Source organism: Salvelinus sp. IW2-2015, linkage group LG9, assembly GCF_002910315.2.
Source record: "Salvelinus sp. IW2-2015 linkage group LG9, ASM291031v2, whole genome shotgun sequence".
Classification (NCBI taxonomy): domain Eukaryota; kingdom Metazoa; phylum Chordata; class Actinopteri; order Salmoniformes; family Salmonidae; genus Salvelinus; species Salvelinus sp. IW2-2015.
In genome coordinates, this window is record NC_036849.1 from 17,058,748 (window position 1) to 17,081,049 (window position 22,302).

Below are 22,302 nucleotides of genomic sequence, written 5' to 3' on the forward strand. Positions count from 1 at the left end.
CAGACCATTCGCTATGAGACTCGAAATTTAACTCAGATACATCCTGTTTCCAATGATCATCTTTGAGATGTTTCTACAACTTGATTGGAGTCCACCTGTGGTAAATTCAATTGATTGGACATGATTTGGAAAGGCACACACCTGTCTATATAAAAAGGACAGAGCTCCAGAGTTCCTCTGTAGAGATTAGAGAACCTTCCAGGAGGTCAACCATATCTGCAGCACTCCACCAATCAGGCCTTTATGGTAGAGTGGCCAGACGGAAGTCACTCCTCAGTAAAAGGCACATGACAGCTTGCTTGGAGTTTGCCAAAAGGCACCTAAAGACTCTCAGACCATGAGAAACAAGATTCTCTGGTCTGATGAAACCAAAATTGGCCTGAATGCCAAGCGTCACATCTGGAGGAAACCTGGCACCATCCCTACGGTGAAGCATGGTGGTGGCAGCATCATGCTGTGGGGATGTTTTCAGCACCAGGGACTGGGAGACTAGTCAGGATCGATACAAAGATGAACAGATCAAAGTACAGAGAGATCCTTGATGAAAACCTGCTACAGAGCGCTCAGGACCTCAGACTGGGGCGAAGGTTCACCTTCCAATAGGACAACAACCCTAAGCACACAGTCAAGACAATGCAGGAGTTGCTTCAGGACAAGTCTCTGAATGTCCTTGAGTGGTCCAGCCAGAGCCCAGACTTGAACCTGATCGAACATCTACGGAGAGACCTGAAAATAGCTGTGCAGCGACGCTCCCCATCCAACCTGACAGAACTTCTGCAGAGAAGAATGGGAGAAGCACCCCAAATACAGGTGTGCCAAGCTTGTAGCATCATACCCAAGACGACTTGAGGCTGTAATCGCTGACAAAGGTGCTTCAACAAAGTACTGAGTAAAGGGTCTGAATACTTATGTAAATGTGATATCAGTTTCTTTAATAAATTATCAAACATTTCTAAAAACCTGTTTTTGCTTTGTCATTATGGGGTATTGTGTGTAGATTGATGAGGGGGGGGGGGAACTACGTAATGAATTTTAGAATAAGGCTGTTAGGTAACAAAATGAGGAAAAAGTCAAGGGGTCTGAATACTTTCCGAATGCACTGTATATCTTCCTCAACCAGGGGTTTGATTGAATGTAGAACAAGAACAGTTTTCAGTTTTTTGTCTCCGTCTCCAGACAGACGCCCCTGCGTGTGTTTGTGTGTGTAAACGTGTGTCGATGCAGGAGCTGCTCAGACTGTGGCGGCTGACGAGTAAGAGGGAACAGTCTTATCCAGCTCTCCAGTATTGACAGTGTTACTAATCCCCTCCAACTGCTCAAATACCCCCCCGAAAAAAAAACATCCCTCCCATTTACCCATGCAGGGCGTCCCTGGGGGCAGGCTGTGCCTTAGCCTCCTCTCCAGTTATAGTCTCTGGCCGGGGCCCATTCCCCCCACCCCTACCCAGGCAGCATGTATTAATCGCTGCTAAAACAAATAGTTTTCAATTGTTTGGTAGAAAGCCCAGTGTTTGCACCAGGGCCTAACAAAATATTTTTTACAAGCTATCCAGTTGTGATTAGGGCTGGGAGAATTTAATTTCCGTGGCATTGATAATAATATTAGCCTAATTAATGATGTTGTTTGACTTTGCTCAGCACTCTGTGTACCTTCTACACAACACTAGCCAGCTGGAGCTGTGGCTGGGTGCTCAGCCATCTCCATCTCGCCCCGTCTCTCCAGTCCATGACGACTGCACACATTTCATCAACCGCTAGATGTCTAATCCCTCGAACAGATTCTGTTCCTGGAGTCTAGAGAACTTTACTCTTTTAGGGAGAAATTACTCTGAGTCTGGCATGTTAAGAATACCTAATGAGTTATAGAATTCTATTCCTATCACTTCCAGCACCAAGCCTACTCTCTCACTGAGTTCTTACATTTCAAACTCTTTCTTCACTGTTATTGTTAATGAAAATGAGACTAATTAAACACAAGACTTTTTATGACTCATTAAGGTAAACAGCAGTACACTGGGAATAGCTTAGCATAATACATAACTTCAGGTTTGGTCTCACCGACACTGATAGACAGACAAACAATTACCACCATAGAGAACACAGAGGCACAGTGATCTTGACCCTCCCTGGCCTCCTGTAGGCCCCGTGAAGTCCACTTAACTTTCCCTCATTATCTCCTTAAGCGGTGAAGAGAAGTCCACAATGGAGAGCACGGATGGTAAGCCTCGTTGGATAAGCAGGTGTTGATCTATGCAATTACAATGACACATTCACTGACCTCTCGCACCCGTCATCTTAGCCACAGACGGACCACCCAGGACCCCAGAGTGGTTCTCAGACATGATTACAGCTGGGATCACAGCCAGTGTGTTGACCCCTCACCTCTCCCTTGAGGTCAGAGGTCAGGGGTCGGCAAGAGGTGGTCATGTGACTCTCTGCCAGGCACAGCGGAGCTCTTTAGCAGGCTTGGTTCGGGAGGAGAGAGAGAGAGAGAGAGAGGATGTTGGTGAGAGTAGATTCCTCTGGGAGTTCTGTATGAGGGGTGGCTGTTTCCAGTATGCAGTCAGTCAGTGCCATGACAGGCCTGAGCTATGAAGAGCTCAACTTTCTCTTTGCAGTAGCTTTAAAGTCTGTTCCTGTGTACAAGTGCAGCCACAGAATATACATTTGGCACAATCAAAACAAAATGTCTCTTTATGTTAAAGTTGAAAGCTTAGAAATCAAGGTTGATATTACCGGTAATATGACACAATCATGTTTGGTGGATTAGTATTTCAAAACAAGAGTCATATACGTTTCAAATTCTTTGTGTTGCAGAAATCAAGGGCAAAATGCAGGTAAATTTAGGTGAAAGGTGCAGTGAAAATGTGTTGTTTTACAGCACGTGTCAAACTCATTCTACGGAGGGCTGAGTGTCCGCGGGTGTTCATCCTCCCTTGACCTTAATTCATCAATCAAGTACACTGATTAGTAAGGAACTCCCCACAACTGGTTGTCTAGGTCTTAATTGAAAGGGAAAACCAAAAACCAGCAGACACTAGGCCCTCCATGGAATGAGTTTGACAGCCCTGTTTTACAGGGTCAGTCATGGTAGTATCGCACCCCTGGAGCAAACTAGGGTTAAGTGCCATGCTCAAGGGCACATAAACAGATTATTCACCTTGTCAGCGCGAGTATTCGAACCAGCGACCTCTCGGATACTGGCCCAATGCTCTAACCCAGGGTTTCTTAAACTTTATCAGCTCGAGATCCAAATGAGAAATTGACCGTCCTCCTGTGACCCAAATCGTCCTCCAACAAACCAAATTAAGAAGAAATAGTGTTTGATTATATATGTATTCTCATAACTCGCGACCCACCTCCCACAAACTCAGGGCCCACTTTGGGTCCCGACCCATAGTTTAAGAAACCCTGCTCTAACCGCTAGGCTACCTGTAGACCAACTGTGAATGGCGGTGGTCTTTCTTGGCCTCTAGGATGGACAAAGAAAAAGGTGCTACTGCAGATGAGAATGAAAGACTAACTCAGAGAATCTAGGTTGGCTGAATTCCATTTCCATGGGGAGTTTTGTGAAATCATAGGCCGTGGTGATTGGACGGACCGATGGCTGGACAGCGACGCATTGGCCAGGGCCATTAGCTGAAGTGTCGTCCCAGTCTGGCCTGGCGGTAGTCCACTCTCAGCTGTACGAAGGCGTGCAGAAGGTTCCGGTCCAGGTTGGTGAGCTGCTCCCCGGAGCAGACCTGCTTGAGGTTGTCTGGGGCAACCACCAGGAGGTTACACAGGGCGTGGAGCGTGTCAAAGAGCTGCAGCACAAGAGGAACCTGGGGGACAGACAGTAAACCATTAGGAACCAGAGGATCCTGGGGGACAGACAAACCATTAGCATTCTGCTAGGAGGAATAAACCCAACGTTTAACTAGGCCAAGAGGCATTTATTCAGTATCATTACTAGCTCTACATGATGTCAACTGTTGCTACATGCGTAATGATGCTAACTCTGGTGTGACCTCTCACCCGGAAGTCCTTGGCACTTTTGCGGTAGTCGGCCACGTCGCAGATGGCCAGCATGCCTCCCATGGAGCTGTAGCTGTACTGCTGCAGGTGCTCGTGGATGAGGCGGTGGAAACGCACGCCCAGCTCCGTCAGCACTGTGTCCACGTTCTTACCGTCCATAGACTTCCGCACACGCTCTACCTGCCGACTCACATACACACAAACCTTGGAGCAGGCCTGGGGAGCACAGGGAGGAGGTAGGAGTCGGACTGTGTAGTTTTGGTGTCAAAGGTCAAGTGAATCAATGTGCAAAAAAAGAATTAGCAACTTCTACAACTATGAAGAATTCTCTGGTACTTGCGTAAAACAGATGACTTTCAAGTTAAATACAGTTTTTTTTTTAAAAATTGACTGAAATTCGACAACATATTCTGAACTGTCAGGAGCAGCGTGTTTAACATGGTTTTGATTCTCGCTTTGCTTTTCATAAATGAGACCAGAGGTGGAGGTTGGGTGCAGTTCACTCCTTACTGCGGTGCACTGGATCATGACGTTGTTCTCATCTTCAGGCCTGAAGTCTGTCTTCTTCTGTTCCGTAGCCAGGATGTGCTTCATCTGTCCCACCATGCAGTTCAGTGTCCTGCAGAGGGAGGACAACACCATGACGACCACCCCTAACACACTAATAGGATACATTCACTCACTTCCTATGATGCTGTTGATAACATTTACAACACTTTGTGGTTTACTGACCTGTCTATGCCGGTGTCCAGTTTTACCTCCATCTGTTCAATCACCTCCTTCTTCTTGTGCAGACACTCTGTCAGTTTGGGAGACGAGCTAGAGGAGACAGAAGGTCCATGAAAGGTCAAAGGCAATAAAAACATAACACAGGTGTGATTGACAGTTCAGGCCCCACGCTAACCTGATAAGAGGCATTAGGTGGTCGTTGAACTGCTTATCAAACAGGTGGAAGATGGTGTTGGCTTGCTGGACCACATCCAGGAAGTACAGGTTGGCATTCTTGGCATCAGGCGAGGGGATGGCTGTAGAAAGAGAGAAACACACCACTTTCCTTTAAAAAAAGGCAAAAGAGAACAACAGAAGGATAGGAAGATGAATATACAACACAAATGAAAAGTATCTGCTCAAGGTTTCGCAGCCTTTACTGTGTTAGTGAGAGTTAGATGTACCGGAGAGGCCGATCTCCAGTGCGTAGTCGATGTGGTCCACACACAGGTGCTCCACCAGCAGCAGGAAGATGGAGAAGGCGTTCTTGGGCAGGTCCGAGGGATCTGAGAGCTGGTTCACAACACACAGAGACAGGACCTGATTTACTCTCAGAAATCTACAGGGATTTACTGCATGCAGTGTTATTGTCTCTCCTGTAGGTGGCAGCATAGCAGCCTTACCCTGTTGCACCTCTCGAAAGCGTGGCGCGTCTCCTGCAGCAGGTTGACCACCACCTCCTGGGAGAGGAAGGTCTCTCCGTGGGTGTCAATGCTGGGCCCCAGGGGCAGGTTGGTGCGCTGCCTGAACCGCTCCTTCAGCTCCTGGATACTGGGGGGGGGGGGGGGAATAAATACCCTTAAGGAAAAGGGAAGAGTGGGACCCCCTGGGGGGGGGGGGTGAATTAATACACTTAAGGAAAAGGGAAGAGTCTGAACTCCTGGGGGGGGGGGGGGGGGGTGAATTAATACACTTAAGGAAAAGGGAAGAGTCTGAACTCAAAGACAGGATGAGGAGTGGAGAGATGAGGAACGTGCTATTTAAATCCATTTAACTATTTAATCCAACTGAGATCTAACCCCAAGGATGAACAAGAAGTTTTGGGTAAAGGAAGAAGAGACTGAAGAGAGGGTCAGGGGGTACTGGGGTAGAGGTGGTCAGTCACTTCCTACCTGCCCCCACCCTGTGGGCGTTTCTGGTGGTTCTTGGAGTCGTAGTAGCGCTGCAGGATCATGGCGCTGCGCGTGCGGAGGTAATCTTTCTCCATTTCAATGTAGCTCTCCAGATAGGTGGAGAAGATGTTTTTAATGAGCTTGGACAGGAAGGTGTGTTTGTCTGAGCCCAGGTTGAACTCGGTCAGCTTGGAAGCCAAGGCCGTTGTCCTGGAGACACAGGGTTGCCGCGGTTTCAAAAAAGTCAGAATAGATGGTATGAGGTGCTTAGAGTGAGAGGTCAAAGGGTGAACAGCAGTATTACCTGGTATAAAGGTCATAGAGGTTTTTGAGGTATTGTTCTACATCAGAGCGGCGGGTTTCATCCAGTTTTTCTTTTACGTGGGCCTGGAACACAAAACTGCTTAGTCAGTCCATCAGAAAAATAAGACATTTTTAAACCTTGTGGCAGCTGAAGATTTGGTCAATAGGAGAGACTGTCCACTGTACCTGTAGTTTGTTCTCAAAGATGTTCTGGATGAGTTTGGCCATGACGGTCTCTGGGCTCTGGAAGACCTCTCCCACCTGCTTGTTGACCCGCTGGCAGAGGAGTGCAGTGTCTTCAAACACATCACTACGCATGTACGCCCCCTGAACACAGACAGTCAGACAGAGTGAGAAAGAGAGAGAGCGAGAGAGAGGGTTAACCCCATAGAATAAGGAATTAGAATAGTAGAATGGATAAAGTCTTATGCCAGTATAAAAGGCCAGCCATTTTGGTCAGGGAGTTAGTCAGCCAGTGTGCTGTGATAAGATCGTGGAAAACAATGAATTTGAAGATTATCTGCACAGTATGTTTATTAGCTGACTAACCAGCTAGTTCAAGTGGAATGATTCCATATATTTTCAATTTAACTGCCAATATTCCATACAAATGCAGTCAATCCACAGCCATTAACTGGCTGAAATCAGTTGATGATAGGACTTAGACAAGTCAGAAATGCAACAAGTACTGATTTTGTATTATAACACTCACAGCTTTCCAGGGAAACAAACATTGAGACATTTATGGTCTGTTTACATATAATTTTTTGGGCTATTTATACATAACATATATAATTATATTACAATATTATAGGGTAACAATAATTCTATAACACTAATTCTGATATATCCCACCTTAGTTGCATTTTTCTGCCTAAGTAAAAGCAGGAAATGCATCACTTCTTTACTAATGCCTCTACTGCCATTCATTCCAATTAGAATGGTTTGTATTTTAACAATGGCTACCATTTTCATCCCATTCTGGAACTTTGAGGGTTTATGACATAGAGATCCTATTAAATTACTAGAGGGGCTTTGTTAAAGCCAGACCTCAGGACTAACCTGTGGTGAGACTACAGAAGCACTCAGGTACTCTATACTGAGCTGTTATAAAGGGTTCATGTTCAACTGAACACTGCACACTCACCTCCTGGCACTGCTTGATATATACATCCACACAGTGTGCATAGCCCTGCAGGAAACATAGACATGTCACAATCACACCTGCATGACTTCCACAATCTAACATCACCAAAAAATGACAACAAACTGTATGCATGGTTGCATAGATGCTGAATGAGACACAAGAGCATATTTGTAAGTTACAACAACTCAAACAATAGCACACATCTTCCTTTAATATGGAGACATATCAAAGTGTGTCCAGTGTTTGTGGGTCACCTTGAAGTGTAAGAGGACCGCAGCGACTTCCCGCATGCGCCCAATCTCGCCCCTACGCTGGGCCGCCGTGAACTCCTGGATCAGCTGGCGCTCCAGGTCATGGTATTTACCTAGACACACACTCAACAGATTTAGTTGCCTTTCTTAGCATGGCTGTGTATTCACTTGTTCATCAATCAGCAACAAAAGAGCATGTTGAATGCAAACACTCACTTGCAATCTTGGCCTTAACATCTGCAAACCTGTTAAGAGGACAAGGATAGAGGCATTCATCAGAGAGATATCGGACATTTAAAAAGACTCAAACCCAAAATTGTATAATGTGTAGTCCCTCTAATTTGAAGTGAGTTAAATATATTCTCTCCCTCAGAAATAACAGTTAATGCAACCTAACATTGACAAAAATACTTCAGATTTTTCTATGAGATGGGCTAGAGGCAGAGTAGCAGCACCTATACTGTTTACATTATACCACAGAGCTCGTGTAAAGCTGCCTCCAGGACTACTCACCTGTCGAATGGCAGCTCCTGGGCTATGAGATGCAACTTCTGAATGATATCAGCAGCTTCCTTAATCTGGGAGAGGGAGAAATAGGGGGAGGGAGACAGAAGAACATAAGAAATGGACATCCAAACATCCAGAGAGCAGACCAGCAGTAGCAGCATCTCCACTTAGGGGATCATGTTAAACCAGCCCTCCTCCACCTCCTCCCTGTACACCACGGAGTTGATAACAAGCAGCCGCCGCTCACCTGGCTAACAGCATCCACATCAGCCCTGAGTTAGCAGCATATCCAACTCTGTATTGGCATGCCTCCTTTGAATGCGCTGTAATCCCACAGGAGCCTAAATCGCCTTCAATAATCTGTCCGGCCAGGGATATCTCTCTAAAGAGGGGCCCTGTCGAGAACCGCCCACTCCCCCCACCCGACATACACACGCTGGCTGAAAACCCCAGACCTAGGACAGGCCCGCCGTCCGCAACTTCCCGGTTCCTGCAGATGCCTGCCTCAGCTAACATTATTACTCCGCTCCCGTGAGGAGGATCCAGCCTTTCTGCTCGGCGAAGGTTTTCTAAGTATCTGTCCCCCAGCTAAGATTAGCTAAATCCCATGTAAGTAATGTAGCCGTCTCTCTGCAGTCAGGGTTTAGCAGCACTTGTCTCCACGCTGGCGGCCCAGCCCTCCCTTTCAGAAGGATTAGCAGAGCCTTCCCCCTTCAGCTATTCACTCGCAGCTTTCCTCTTTCCTCCTCGTCTGGAGGTATGCTCAGAAAAAGGGATCTGTCTGCAATTTCCACATCATGCCTCTCTGGAAGCATTCTCATCCTATGTCCAGCTCCCGTCTCTGAGATTGATTACTGTTTTCCCACTAAAAGGAATTCATTGAGAGAATCACAAACTCTTCAAAACAGCTGCAATATTCTGATAATACACTATCAAATTTTTGAGGGTTGATAGTGAGGTTGCTCAGATTGTTTTGAACCCTATAGACGGGTTAGCGGACCACGTCACAAAAACAATGTGAGCGCTTCAATGGGGCAGAAGGCTGTGGTGTGTTGCTGTGATTCTGGATGGCCAGATAGCTAACAACAAGGACAAGAAACTGACATGTTGAGAAACATAGGTGGCTCATTTCAACTCATTGTACACTATATATACACAAAAGTATGTGGACACCTTCAAATTTGTGGATTCGGCTATTTCAGCCACACCCGTTGCTGACAGGTGTATAAAATCAAGCAGACAGTCATGCATTTTCCTTAGACAAACATCGGCAGAATGGCCCGTACTGAAGAGCTCAGTGACTTTCAACATGGCACAGTCATAGGATGCCACCTTTCCAACAACTCAGGTAGTCAAATGTCTACCCTGCTAGAGCTGCCCCGGTCAACTGTAACTGTTCTGTTATCGTGAAGTGGAAACGTCTAGGAGCAATGATGGCTCAGCCACGAAGCGGTAGGGCAAACAAGCTCACAGAACAGGACCGCCGAGTGCTGAAGCGCGTGGCATGTAAAAATCGTCTGTCCTCAGTTGCAACACTCACTCCCGAGTTCTAAACTGCATCTGGCAGCAAAGTCAGCACAAGAACTCTACGTAGGGAGCTTAATGAAATGGGTTTCCATGGCCGAGCAGCCGCACACAAGCCTAAGATCACTGTGCGCAATGCCAAGTGTCGGCTGGAGTGATGTAAAGCTTGTCGCCATTGGAGCAGTGGAAACGTGTTCTCTGGAGTGATGAATCCCGCTTCACCATCTGGCAGTCCGACGGACGAATCTGGATTTGGCGGATGCCATGCGAACGCAACCTGCCCCAATGCATAGTGCCAACTGTAAGGTTTGGTGGAGGAGGAATAATGGTCTGGGGCTATTTTTCATGGTTCGGGCTAGGCCCCTTAGTTCCAATGAAGGGAAATCGTAACGCTAAAGCATACAATGACATTCTAGACGATTCTGTGCTTCCAACTTTGTGGCAACAGTTTGGGGAAGGCCCTTTCCTGTTTCAGCATGACAATTCCCCCATGCACAAAGCGAGGTCCATACAGAAATGGTTTGTGGAGATCGGTGTGGAAGAAATTGACTGGCCTGTTGAGCCCTGACCACAACCCCATCGAACACCTTTGGGATGAATTGGAACGCTGACTGCGAGCCAGGCCTAATCTCCCAACATCAGTGCCCGACCTCACTAATGCTCTTGTGGCTGAATGGAAGCAAGTCCCCGCAGTAATGTTCCCACATCTAGTGGAAAGCCTTCCCAGAAGTGTGGAGGCTGTTATAGCAGCAAAGGTGGGACCAACTCCATATTAATTCCCATGATTTTGGAATGAGATGTTCGATGAGCAGGTGTCCACATACACTACATGACCAAAAGTATCGTGTTACTGATACTGTCACTTTTTTGGGGGTGTTTGACTGTTGTCACGTCTATGCTAATATGGCTAAAATTTGTTAGCTAGCTAAACAACAACCGGAGAAATGTCTTTGAGAGACAACAAATGCTAATTGTGCAAATCAATTTGTTTTCAATAAACATTGGAGATGAAATATAGTTTACATGTTGTCAACAATCTAAGTCAACCCCGTCTGTTTTGCCCCATAGTTGCACATACATCGGTTATTGCTAAACAACCAACCCATCAATTGGAAACATAGATTAATTAGGCCCAGTTTACCTTGCACCTTAAGGCAATTATGCCAGACATGAGCATGTTGACATCCATACCAGTCAATCCGCTAGCTATTGTCAAGAAGTAAATGCGAGTATATTAATCCAAATTAGCTAAGGGTTTCAATTAAAGGGATCAATTCCACAAATTAAAATGGGTGGTTACTTCATAATCCTGTTCATTAACTAATTTCAGTTCTTAATATCTTTCACTGCTGTAGTGTTTTTTTTGTTTTCAATGGTCAAACTCAATCTTTTTTGAAAAGATAAAAAGGTTAATCTCTTTAGGACTACATGTGGGTGGATGGTAGTGTATGTATCCTGACTTTTTCTGGGTTGTTGAAGACATCACTGCGCAGCTCCCCATCCAGGAACTCATTAAAGTAGGTCATGAGACGCTGGGCCTCCACAGCCCTCTGCCTGGGCGTGTTCACGCCCTCCAGCTGGTCGCCAAGGTGACACACCTTGGTGGCCACATAGCTGATGTGCTCGTCCAACTCCTGGAAGTGCTGGAAGGCTACCTGTATGGAGACAGAGAGTTGTGCAAAAAGAAGTCACATGTTTAGTGACATGATTGATGAATGTGGATAAAACACACTCCTGTCTACAGGAGAAACTCCTGGGGATTTGGGGTTGTGGTGGGTGGTTAAGGGTCCGATGGGCCGTGAAGCTGACCTGGTTGCTCCTCTGTAAGTCCTGCACTTTGTGGGCAAACTCCTTGGCTTCTCTGTGACACTGGTGCTCCAGCTTCTCCACCCGCCGCTGGATCTTCTCATCCAGATGCTTCAGCTCCTCTATATGGTTCTCAAACTCCTCCAGCAGCCTGGAAGGGAAGCAGGACAAGGGCTTTAACACACTGCAGGCATACCTCACATTGGTCTAGAGTAAACACTCTATAGCCATAAGTCCACTTACAGTACAAGCTGGCCTTCAACAGTCTTCATTGATCTATAGTCATGAGTTTTACAGCAAACAAAGGGTAGGGAAAAAATGCCTTACTATATTACTAGCATGAGTGATTGAGTAATACGGGGTTAGATTTGTCCTACTAACCTTACACTCTCTCTGTTAATATTTATAAATAGCATTGGGGGCTTAATTCTTGGGTCCCCAGATTTCAGAATCTCTACAAACTGGAAGCTTCGTCAGCTGCATTTAAAGTGAGGACTGTGGAGCAAATGTTGTAAGTCAGCACCATATTTAACAGAGTAGGAAACATCCCAAAATGATGAGTATATAATCTTTTGGCTAATTCCTTAGGCAGTGGCTACAGCTTAGGCACATCGCCCATCCCAACGCACATACATTCCCTCTCTGTCAGTTACTGTATGACTCAGAACTTGGTGGCCTCCCATAATGCTCTGCCTCAGAGTTATCTTCAATGGAGGTTTAAATAAAGCTTGCTGTATGGTTGAGACTAGAGCCATGATTACAGTGAGTCTCAATAAAGCCATGTCTTTAGTACAAGACTACCTTTTGGGGTCGAATGCCTCTGCTCCTCCTTTGGACCCTCCTCCAGGGGTTCTCCAGGCCAACCTCTCTATGTACTCGTCTGCATCAAAGGGCTCCTGTGAATCATATCATATCACAAACACAGTAAATCAGTGTAAATGGTGTGTATCTTACATGACATGAGCAATACTGGACCTAGCTGAGGAACGCTCAACTCTGTTCTCTTATATCGAGGTGGGGTTGAGTTTTTATAACTGGGTCGCAAGATTTGAGTCACCATCATTCAATTCCTGTAAAAATGTAAATTCTGAAAACACTTACCTGTACCTATGTTTGTTCTGTACAACTGCTGGAATTCTAAGTAAACTGAAATCACTTCAAAAAGTAGGCTACCTGCCAGTTCGATTCACCATAATAATTCCTTAATAATTTTGCCTACTATAATTAATATAAGTTTCTGCTTACATTTGGAAGGCCATATTATAATTTCCGACATTTGGTAGGCCATTTGTTTGTCACCTATAGTTTGATACATGCAGCTTTTCTTCTTTCATAACTTGTTGCCCCAGAACACCAAATAGTAGTGATCACCAGAATAATGTCTTACATCGATGGAATGAATGCATTTGTAATCTAGTTAACGCTGGTAAAATTGTCTGTTTTGTTTAGTGACCGGGGAGAAAACAGTGGAAAGATTGGTCCTGTGCAAAATGTCCAAATGTCATCAGCTTGACCAGTTAAGGAAATGAAAAGCTGAGAAAAATACCAAAACACGTTTCTGATAAGACTTCAGTTTGGGTGCATATTTGATGTGGTTGAAATAGTGTCTGATGGCATAACAGTGTCAAAGATAACACATTACACACGCATTTGCATTTTCTCAACAGATGCTGAAAGAAAAACATAATATTTATCCACTGCTGTTCCCGAGACAAAATTAACATTTGTTGTATAATTACACTGCAAGAAATGAATAATTATCCAGGAGTTAATATTATATTACGCTATATGTGAGAGGTTATACTCAGAGGCCGACACTCAGTGTCCATATTTCAGTGACTAACCCATATAAACGTAAATGAAGAATATTATGTTTATTCATGTTTACAGGGATACCCATGAGCAGGATATCAAAGGTGCATGTAAACAGCATTTCCCGAATAAGACCGCAAACGGGATATGAGCTACTATCCGTAATAATATGCGCATGTAAACGTAGTCACTGCTTATAGCTAACACTGGGCTAGCCCATTCAGACGGTAGTACATTGGGCCAACACTGGGCGTGACAAGCTAGCCAATGCAACTGTACACCAGTATACAATAACAAAAAACATAGAAACTAGGATTAACATTCACTGCTGGAAAGGCTCTGTTGGTCAACATATGTAGGTAACGTTAGCTACATGTTTAACAATATCACATCAACATATCCCTGGATAAACACAGCACTGTCAACTGTATAGCGAGTGGTAGCTAGCTAGATGATGGCAGCTTCCTTTCAAAAACGCGATTCACACTCATTATAGTTATCTGGCTAGCTAGCTATAGCTAACGTTAGCCAGCTAACTATAGCCTAATCGGTTAAACAATCGGCTGGCTAGCTTGCTAGCTCGGACTTCTCTTCATATGGATGTATAGCTAGCACTGACTTCTCCATTCTCCACCTAGCTAACATTAGCTAGCTACCTAGAACTAGCAGACAGCTATCCCAACAATACTAGAACATACAGTTCAATTTACCTCGAATAGTTGAGCAGTCGTTGACATGTTTTACTTCGATTTGCAATGTAGAAATTGCAATTCAGGCAAACTAACAGTCGGGTATGACAGACAACTGATTGATCAGCTGGATTTATCTTTTGCCCTTTATTGACAACAGTTACACAGCTCTACTTCCTGTATCCAAAGCAATACAAATCCTGAGCTGAAGAAAAAAAAAAAGTTTGGGACTGATCGTTGCCAAAATACACTGCGTAAAACGCACGCACCAAATGATTCTTGATTGGTCCAGGCAGTCACATTATTATAAAAATAGGAAGTACAGTTTGCAATGAAAATAGAACGCAACAGAATGTTAATTTGATAGAACATCAGCCGTGTTTAAAATGAAACAAAATTGCATTATTTTTTCCTTTGTTTATTTTAGGATTTTACTCATAGATGTATCACTGAAGAGTCCTGGTTACCATAATTATTCATAACCTCAATCACAGTCAATAACAGTCATTACTGGCCAAAATGAGTGTGAGGGCATTGTGGATTATACAGTAACGTTATATACGAGAGGGGGAATCTGTAGTGCGTTTTTCCAGATTTGTAATGCTTTTCTTTCTTATTTTCCCTGATTGTACTGTGCATGTACTCATTTTTATTATTCTACTTTCAACACTGTCAGCAGGCTATGTCATCTTTGTGATTGTGCAGTATTTTGTCTTCTTCTCTAACACATGCGATACCCAACAGTGGAGCAGCGTGCTGGCAGGCTCCCTGTGTGTGTCTGTCCCAGAGGATGTTCGTGTGCTCCAGCTTCTACTCACAGCTCCTATTACTCACAAACCCTGACAAACTGTACATGGCTCTATGAGATAACTGTCTCCACCAGCAGCGCTCGCCAGCTATGAAGCTGCATGTGGAGGGTTCCAGTGGAAGGGTCCTCTGGCCAGTGTTGGCCATTTGCCCCTGGTGGATGGGCCCTTCCTCCTCTGGCCAGGCTGTTCTCTGTCTCACAGGACCTCACACTGTTGTCGGACCTGCGGGCTTTCCTCTGTGGGTCTGGGAGTAGGCCTGACAGTGAAGGGCTGGCCTCTCACCTGGCCATGATACCCTCTATCTTCCTGCAGGTRTGCCCCTTTGGGACCCCCCTGGACATTCCTCAGCCAGGGGCCTCATCGGCATCAGCAATGCCCTCTCCTGCAAGGATCCAGAAACACCAAGCCTAGAAAACGGCTGCAGCATGGTGGGGATGTGGTGAATGTAGCTCTATCGGAGATGGTACGCTCCATGCAGTATGGAAACTGCACAGTGTCTACGGCACAGTGAATTGCAAGGTGAGCACAGTAATATCGTTTATGTCTATGGTACAGTAAATGTAATGCTAAAGCTTCTTGTTGCCTTCTGCTGCCTCCTAATTATCTCAAACCCATTTGTTATTTTTCCCTTTGTGTAATCTGTGTGACGTGGAAGGGGTCCTTCCCAATGTGACGGTCACTCTCTCCCTGCAACCCAATGGCTCACCACTGCTGGATGTCCTGGTCCATCCTTGTGTGTCTTCACTGGATGCCTCTGGCCCCTACAAGTTCCCCTTCTCCCATTGAGTATTTCAGGTCCACAGCTTCTAAACATAGCTAAACACTCCTTCATACATCAAAAAATGTCATACATTGCTGTGTTCATCTCATGTTAAATGAAATGCTGTCTTTTCTCAGGTCCCCGTGCCACCCATCCTCTCTATCAGCTGAAGGAGTATGACAACCAGCTGCATTTGACTGTGAGTCTCAAACTTCACGAGAGTGTGAGGAACAGCTTTGAGTACTGTGAGGCACATCTGCCGTTCTTTAACAGGTAACCTATGGACATATCAAATCAAATTGTATTTGTCACATGCGCCAAATACAACAGGTGTAGTAGACCTTACCGTGAAATGCTTACTTACAAGCCCTTAACCAACAATGCAGTTCAATAAATAGAGTTAAGAAAATATTTACTAAATAAAGTAAAGTAAAAAGAAAAGAAAGCAACACAATAAAATAACAATAACGAGGCTATATACAGGGGGTACCGTTACCGAGTAAATGTGCGGGGGTACAGGTTAGTCGAGGTCATTTGTACATAGGTAGGTAGGGGTAAAGTGACTATGCATAGATAATAAACAGCGAGTAGCAGCAGTGTAAAAACAAAAGGGGGGGGAGGGGGGGGTCGTCAATGTAAATTGTCCGGGTGGCCATTTGATGAATTGTTCAGCAGTCTTATGGCTTGGGGTAGAAGCTGTTAATGAGCCTTTTGAACCTAGACTTGGCTCTCCGGTAGCGCTTCCTCTAAATACAATACATAACATCTCACATTGATGACGGGCTTCCTGATGTCAACATAGTAGCTTATTACACATAATCATCACTTTTTGTCGCTTGAAATAGTGTTTCAGCAATTTTCTAAAGAAACACATCTTGACTTGAAGTTCAATTTAACCTCTGACCTATGTGTCCCTGTATGGACCAGATGAGTAGTGTGGATGTAAAGGTGAGCTCAGGACAGCTGGAGGTGTTCAAGGAGAACCTGCTGGTCTGGGTCCTCTGTATGTCTCATTGGTCTGGCGACAACATTTACACTTTGCAATGACCCAGTTTAAGCCATATTACATGTTGAAATAGCCTTTGTTTATGGAAAAACAACATGCCTATTCTGCCCTGCCACTCTTTAGGCCAGAAGTTCCCCAAGTCCAGTGAGGTGTCACTAGACAGCACTGTGAGTTTCTTAGGGCAGCTCCCAGGACCTACAGATCCTCTCTGCACTGACCTTACAGTCAAAGTAAGTCAGATTCTTTCTAGACAATGGAGATGCATCTAAAACCAAACAAACCAGAAACTTTTCATTTATGTTTTTCAGTTGTACTTTTGAGTGCCAGACTTGACTCTGTCTCAATGATGTGTAGCCCAGCATTCAGTGCTGGTCTATTCCTCTGCAAAACCTTGCATAGTCACATATTTGGGTTCTAATGCTGGTTTCATTATTATGTATGAAAATAGGTGTATTAGTGTGAATTCTGAATGCACACTCTGTCTCTCTCCTCTCTGCAGCAACTGGACAACAGGATTCTGGTGACCAGGTTTGAGTCTGTGAAACGGACAGCATCCAACGTTATGAACCCAATGGTCAAAGTACTGTAACTGAATGGTTTGTTTCTGCTGTTGTTCTTACAGTCTCGGTCTCATCTAAGATGCAAAATGCTGTTTCACATCTGTTCTGAACACAGACCAATCCCTGTTCTGTGAAAGAATGTGCCTTATTAAATAGAGATAATGGTTATTTAACTGAATTCTAGTAAAGAGTAGTACTACTGGATAGAGATATTGAAATTATAAAAATGGTATTGATGCTACCATTTTTGGAACTTGTTTGGCCACCCCACTCCACATCTCTTTAGAGAGTGTTGCCACCCTTAGCTTTGACAGTCCCACTTCAGTCCCACCCCTCCATCAGCCGGATAATTAGCAGCTGGGGCCTTGTTGTCAGCTGGAGCTGAGGGCCTGTGGGAGACGGGGCTTGGGCTGTGAAAGGGTAAGCTGATCTGGGCAGAGTCTGTGCCACAAAGGGCCCCTCTGGAGAACTGGCAGGACTCACTGGTCCCTCCCTGTGACTGCCCTGCCTGTCAGCCAGTGGTCTCTTCAAATACCCAGCCTCTCCACTGAACCGCCCTCTAAAAAGTTGAGGCCCCAGCTGGCCAGATGACTGGCTAATTGGAGAAACTGGGTGTGGTGGCATTAAATATTACATGCCAAAAATTGGTTTAGCGTAGGGGCCCGGATTCAGGTCCTAATTGCAATTTGATTAGAGTAGAGCTCATCCATGCATGACCATGATAAAAAAAACTGTAAATTAAAAGAAAATGCATAGGCAGGTCTACAAAATGTAACAAAAAAGTGAACAAAGCTGTTTCCCAAGACATACTATATGTAGACCCTGTTTTTAGTAAGGAAGGTACACTGAACAAAAATATAAATGCAAATTAATTTGGCCCTAATCTATGGATTTCACAAGACTGTGCCTGGGAGGGCCCACCTGGGAGGGTCCACCCACTGGGGAGCCAGGCCCAGCCTATAAGAATACGTTTTACCCCACAAAAGGGCTTTATTACAGACAGAAATGCTCATCAGTTTCATCAGCTGTCCGGGTGGCTAGTCTCAGATGATCACGCAGGTCAAGAAGCCGGATATGGAGGTCCTGGGCTGGTGTGGTTACACATGGTCTGCTCTTGTGAGGCCAGTTGGACGTACTGCCAAATTCTCTAAAACGATGTTGGAGGTGGCATATGGGAGATAAATTAACATTCAGTTCTCTGGCAAGAGCTCTGGTGGACATTCCTGCATTCAGCATGTCAATTGCACGCTCCCTCAACTTGAGACATCTGTGGCATTGTGTTGTGACAAAACTGCACATTTTAGAGTGGTCTTTTATTGTCCTCAGCACACAGAGCACCTGTGTAATGATCATGCAGTTTAATGAGCTTCTTGATATGCCACACATGTCAGGTGGATGGATTATCTTGGCAAAGGAGAAATGCTCACTAACCGGGATATAAACAAATTTGTGCACAATATCTGAGAGAAAGAAGCTTTTTGTGCGTTTGCAACATGTTGCGTTTATATTTTTGTCCAGTGTATATATAATGGTCATATAGACACTGCTAAGTATGTGAACATCTGGTAGTTGAAGAGTTAAAACAGGGGGAGATTGTGATCCACTGTGAGTGTGTTCCACTGTAGCCAGATTCCTCTGAGTGCTCTATTGTCCAGCACTGGCCTTTCTTGCCCTCTTGCTGGTGCAATAGCCACATTCTCACCAGGATTTCCACCCAGGAGACTGACCATGACCAATCCTCTGTCAATTGGAACCAATTACTCACACGGCATCCTTCACCTTTTTATGTAGCAGTATGCTGTGGCAGACACCCACCCTCCACATTGATTTGGCTTTAAGACCCAGTGTGTCTTTTTGAAGGGGCAGACTGCTCCAAAGCTCTTGAGCATTCCAGCCTGTTGTCAGCCTGGCTCATGGAGTCAGTGCAGTCACTGGGTTTGTACTGGCAGACGTGTCATTGTTGGTTAAATAAGGCTTGCTAAATGAATGGGCACGTTTAACAAGCCTCTGCTACAATGCCTTGAACCCACATATCATACAACTAAATTGAGATGCTGAATTTCGGGAGATGTTTTGAAGCAATTGATTGGATACATTGACTTGTTTATCAAATAGTAAGCCTACTAGGTTTATGAACACCCATGGTTTTTGTCTTTTGATCATCTTTGTGCTCACCTGTGGAACCCACATAATACTAAACAGAACACAAGAAAAGGAGCACCACATTGATTTGCTCACAAAAAAACTAAATTTGTGATCAATGACCAATATATAATGGTATAATATATATGTATATATGAATAATCATTGGCCCAGGGACCAAGACTGATCGACATATGTCCTTTCCCTCACACTGTCACGCATACTACGACATCCAGTGGTAGGGCTAGAGAACATGTTACTGAGTTCTGTCGGTGTGTCGCACTATAAAAACAACTTAAATTGGATTTATAGATGTCTTATTCTTAATTAAATTATTTCATAAATGTTTTTGACTTCTTGTTCTTGACATTACAACAACACTGTTCCTAAGATTGTATGCGACTGGGTGTCGTAAAGTTGTTTTTCGCACAGTAAATGCTTTACGGCAGCAATAATTTTGACAGGCAGAAGCTAGCCTAGCAACAAACTTTAGAAGTTATTAGCTAGCTACAGTACATGAGTTGGGTTAGCTACAGAAAATAAATTATATACTTTAAAAACAGATTCGCAACTGGTGACAACTTTAACCGTGCAAGCGACTTTTTTTCGCTCTAGCTAACGTTAGCTGGCTAAACGCACTGTCTGCATGCGAACAATAACGAAATCAACAACATGCCAACCATGGGAATGGCTGAAATAGATTCCAGCAGTTTCGACGGGGTGCTAACATGCAGCAAAGAAGTGGTGGTGATGGAGGGAGACAGGGAAGACCTCGGGACGCTGTGCGCTGAAGAAGATTTGGTGGCATCCGCGCTTGCTGCCACTATCACCTCTCAAGTTATTGTGGAAGAACTGAGAAGGCTTGGGTTATGTTCAAACATAGAGGGAGACGTGGAATACGTACCATACGAGTCTGAACTGCAAATGTCAGACATCAAAAGGCTTATTACCAAGGACTTGTCAGAGCCTTATTCGATTTATACATATAGGTATTTCATTCATAACTGGCCTCAACTCTGCTTCCTGGTACGTAGAGCTATAAAGTTGTTAGCTAGCTGACTTAACTCAACGATTTACGGTGGAGTTGCGTGTGGGCGGACTGGAGCTCCAACATCACATAAAATAACAATGTCGTGTGTAATTGCTGGCAATTATTTACTTTGGGCGCTGAAATCGAGAGTAAAAAAAAACACAAAAAATGACGTTTATATGTGACGTCGGATCTCCAGTACGCCCACACTAGTCGCAAACTCAACTCCATCGTAAATCGTGGAGTTGCGTTTAATCGGATATAAAGTTGTATGCATTTTAGGAACTGATCATGTATTGTAGTTTGCCACTACCAGGCTATGCTCAGGGCTGAATATGGTGTGTTCGGGCTGGAGAAAAAGCCTACACACCTGCCAGCCAGTAGATAATAAAATGTTTTACCTCTCTGTGCCACAGGCGATGGTGGATAAGGATTGTGTTGGTGCCATTGTGTGCAAACTGGATATGCACAAGAAGATTCACCGTGGCTACATTGCCATGTTGGCTGTGGACTCCAGACACAGGAGGAAGGGAATTGGTAAGTGGGAATTAGGAGGATCTCGATGGGTGGGTAAAATTTGTGGAACATTCCAAAAGGTATCTGTTCCAAAAACGTTGTAAATAACAAGGTTGCCAACAAACAACGCATACAAAGTTGTATAGCGGCAGAATAAGGTACCAGGTAGGGAGTAGGCTATTTTATTACGTTTTTCACTCACCATGTTTATTCTGAAAAATGTCTGTCCTCACTCTGGTAGCCTATCGACAAACATTAAGAATAAGCTACATGGTGAGTTGATGCCTATTCGGCAGCTAGTTAGCGAGGTGTATTGATCATGTTACTTTGTATGTGATGTTTGTTGGCAACCTTGTATTTTACGAAGATTTTGGAACAGAGTCCTGTTGGAACATTCCACAAATTATACCCACCCCTGCATGACTGTGTTATAATGTTTCATGTTTACCTCTAACATGTCATCACTCCTGTCATTTCAGGTACATATCTAGTCAAAAAGGCTATCTATGCTATGATGGATGAGGACTGTGATGAGGTATGTTTATTTTACATAATCATATCTACCCTGGAAGACATTAGGCAAGAGTGGCCAGACGTCCCCAATTTCCAGGAACAGTCCCCGATTTTGGTGGCCTGTCCCCGAAAATGTCCCTGATTAGCCCTTAGAAAGAAAAAAGCAACATTGAAGTTAAATTGGGGCTGATAGTTAAATAATCAAACGCTGTATCCAATCAGATTTGCATGTATCAATCCCTTTGCCAAACTCGTTTTCTCCCGAGGCTTTGCCGTGGACCTTTTATGAGAACGTTTGACCAGTGATACAGAGACTGGACTCTGTTTATCATGCATCCTTGCACTTTATTACAAATGCCAAGTCACTCACCCACCATTGCACCTTATACCAAATGGTGGGTTGGGCCTCACTTTATGTGTGCAGGAAGCTACGTACATTTGTATGTGTTCATCTACAAGTCCCTTTTGGGTAAACTTCCTCTTTACCTCTGTAGTCTGGTCTCCTTCACCACCAGCAGTTACCATACCCGGTCTGCTCGGTGGTTGCTACTTAAAGTCCCCAGGACATTTACAGTATTAGGCAAGACTACCTTCTCGTCTTGTGCACCAGAGGCATGGCGTAGTTTACAATCCATGCTTCATCTAGATATGTTAGTGCCACTGAATTAATTAATTATAGAGGAGTGTAAATGCTTTTTTTTAGGCTGGATCATGTTGTTGAATTGTATGTTTTAATTCTGTAATATATTGATTGTTGCCATCTTCTTGGCCAGGTTTCCCTTGAAAAAGAGACTCTGGGTTTCAATGGGCTTTTCCTGGTTAAATAAAGGTTAAATAAAAAAAATATGAACACACCATGGCCAGAAAGTACATGCAACAGCATAGGCTACCAAACCTGGGTGATAAAAATAAATACTAGCTAGGCTTTTAAGAACTGTAGTTATTCCATTTCTGTGTTTGAAGTATTTTTAAAGGACAATAGCGAAAGTTGATAGTTAAATATAGTTCCATGGCATTTTTCCCCCCAACT

At 44.4% G+C, this 22,302-nt stretch overlaps 1 protein-coding gene, 1 long non-coding RNA gene and 1 pseudogene across 2 annotated transcripts; 2 read left to right on the top strand and 1 right to left on the bottom strand.

Annotated features, from left to right (window-relative positions):
• Positions 1-1,967: 1,967 nt before the first annotated feature.
• LOC111968706 (exocyst complex component 5) lies at positions 1,968-14,122 on the bottom strand. Its single transcript, XM_023994511.2, has 18 exons — positions 13,958-14,122; positions 12,237-12,331; positions 11,439-11,586; positions 11,090-11,284; positions 8,112-8,176; positions 7,815-7,843; positions 7,602-7,711; positions 7,348-7,392; positions 6,387-6,527; positions 6,202-6,284; positions 5,898-6,107; positions 5,409-5,556; positions 5,190-5,298; positions 4,922-5,042; positions 4,750-4,836; positions 4,528-4,636; positions 4,018-4,233; positions 1,968-3,824 (listed from the first exon to the last, which is right to left on the bottom strand). Exons 1-18 carry the CDS (start codon positions 13,982-13,984, stop codon positions 3,636-3,638), a joined length of 2,127 nt encoding a protein of 708 aa, XP_023850279.1. The 5' UTR covers positions 13,985-14,122; the 3' UTR covers positions 1,968-3,635.
• Positions 14,123-14,190: 68 nt separating this feature from the next.
• LOC111968707 (AP-5 complex subunit mu-1-like) lies at positions 14,191-18,877 on the top strand (annotated as a pseudogene).
• A 763-nt stretch (positions 18,878-19,640) lies between these two features.
• On the top strand, positions 19,641-22,287 carry LOC111968342 (uncharacterized). Its single transcript, XR_011480418.1, has 3 exons — positions 19,641-20,239; positions 20,660-20,780; positions 21,239-22,287. It is a non-coding gene; the product is annotated as an uncharacterized lncRNA (long non-coding RNA).
• The last annotated feature ends 15 nt before the right edge of the window (positions 22,288-22,302 follow it).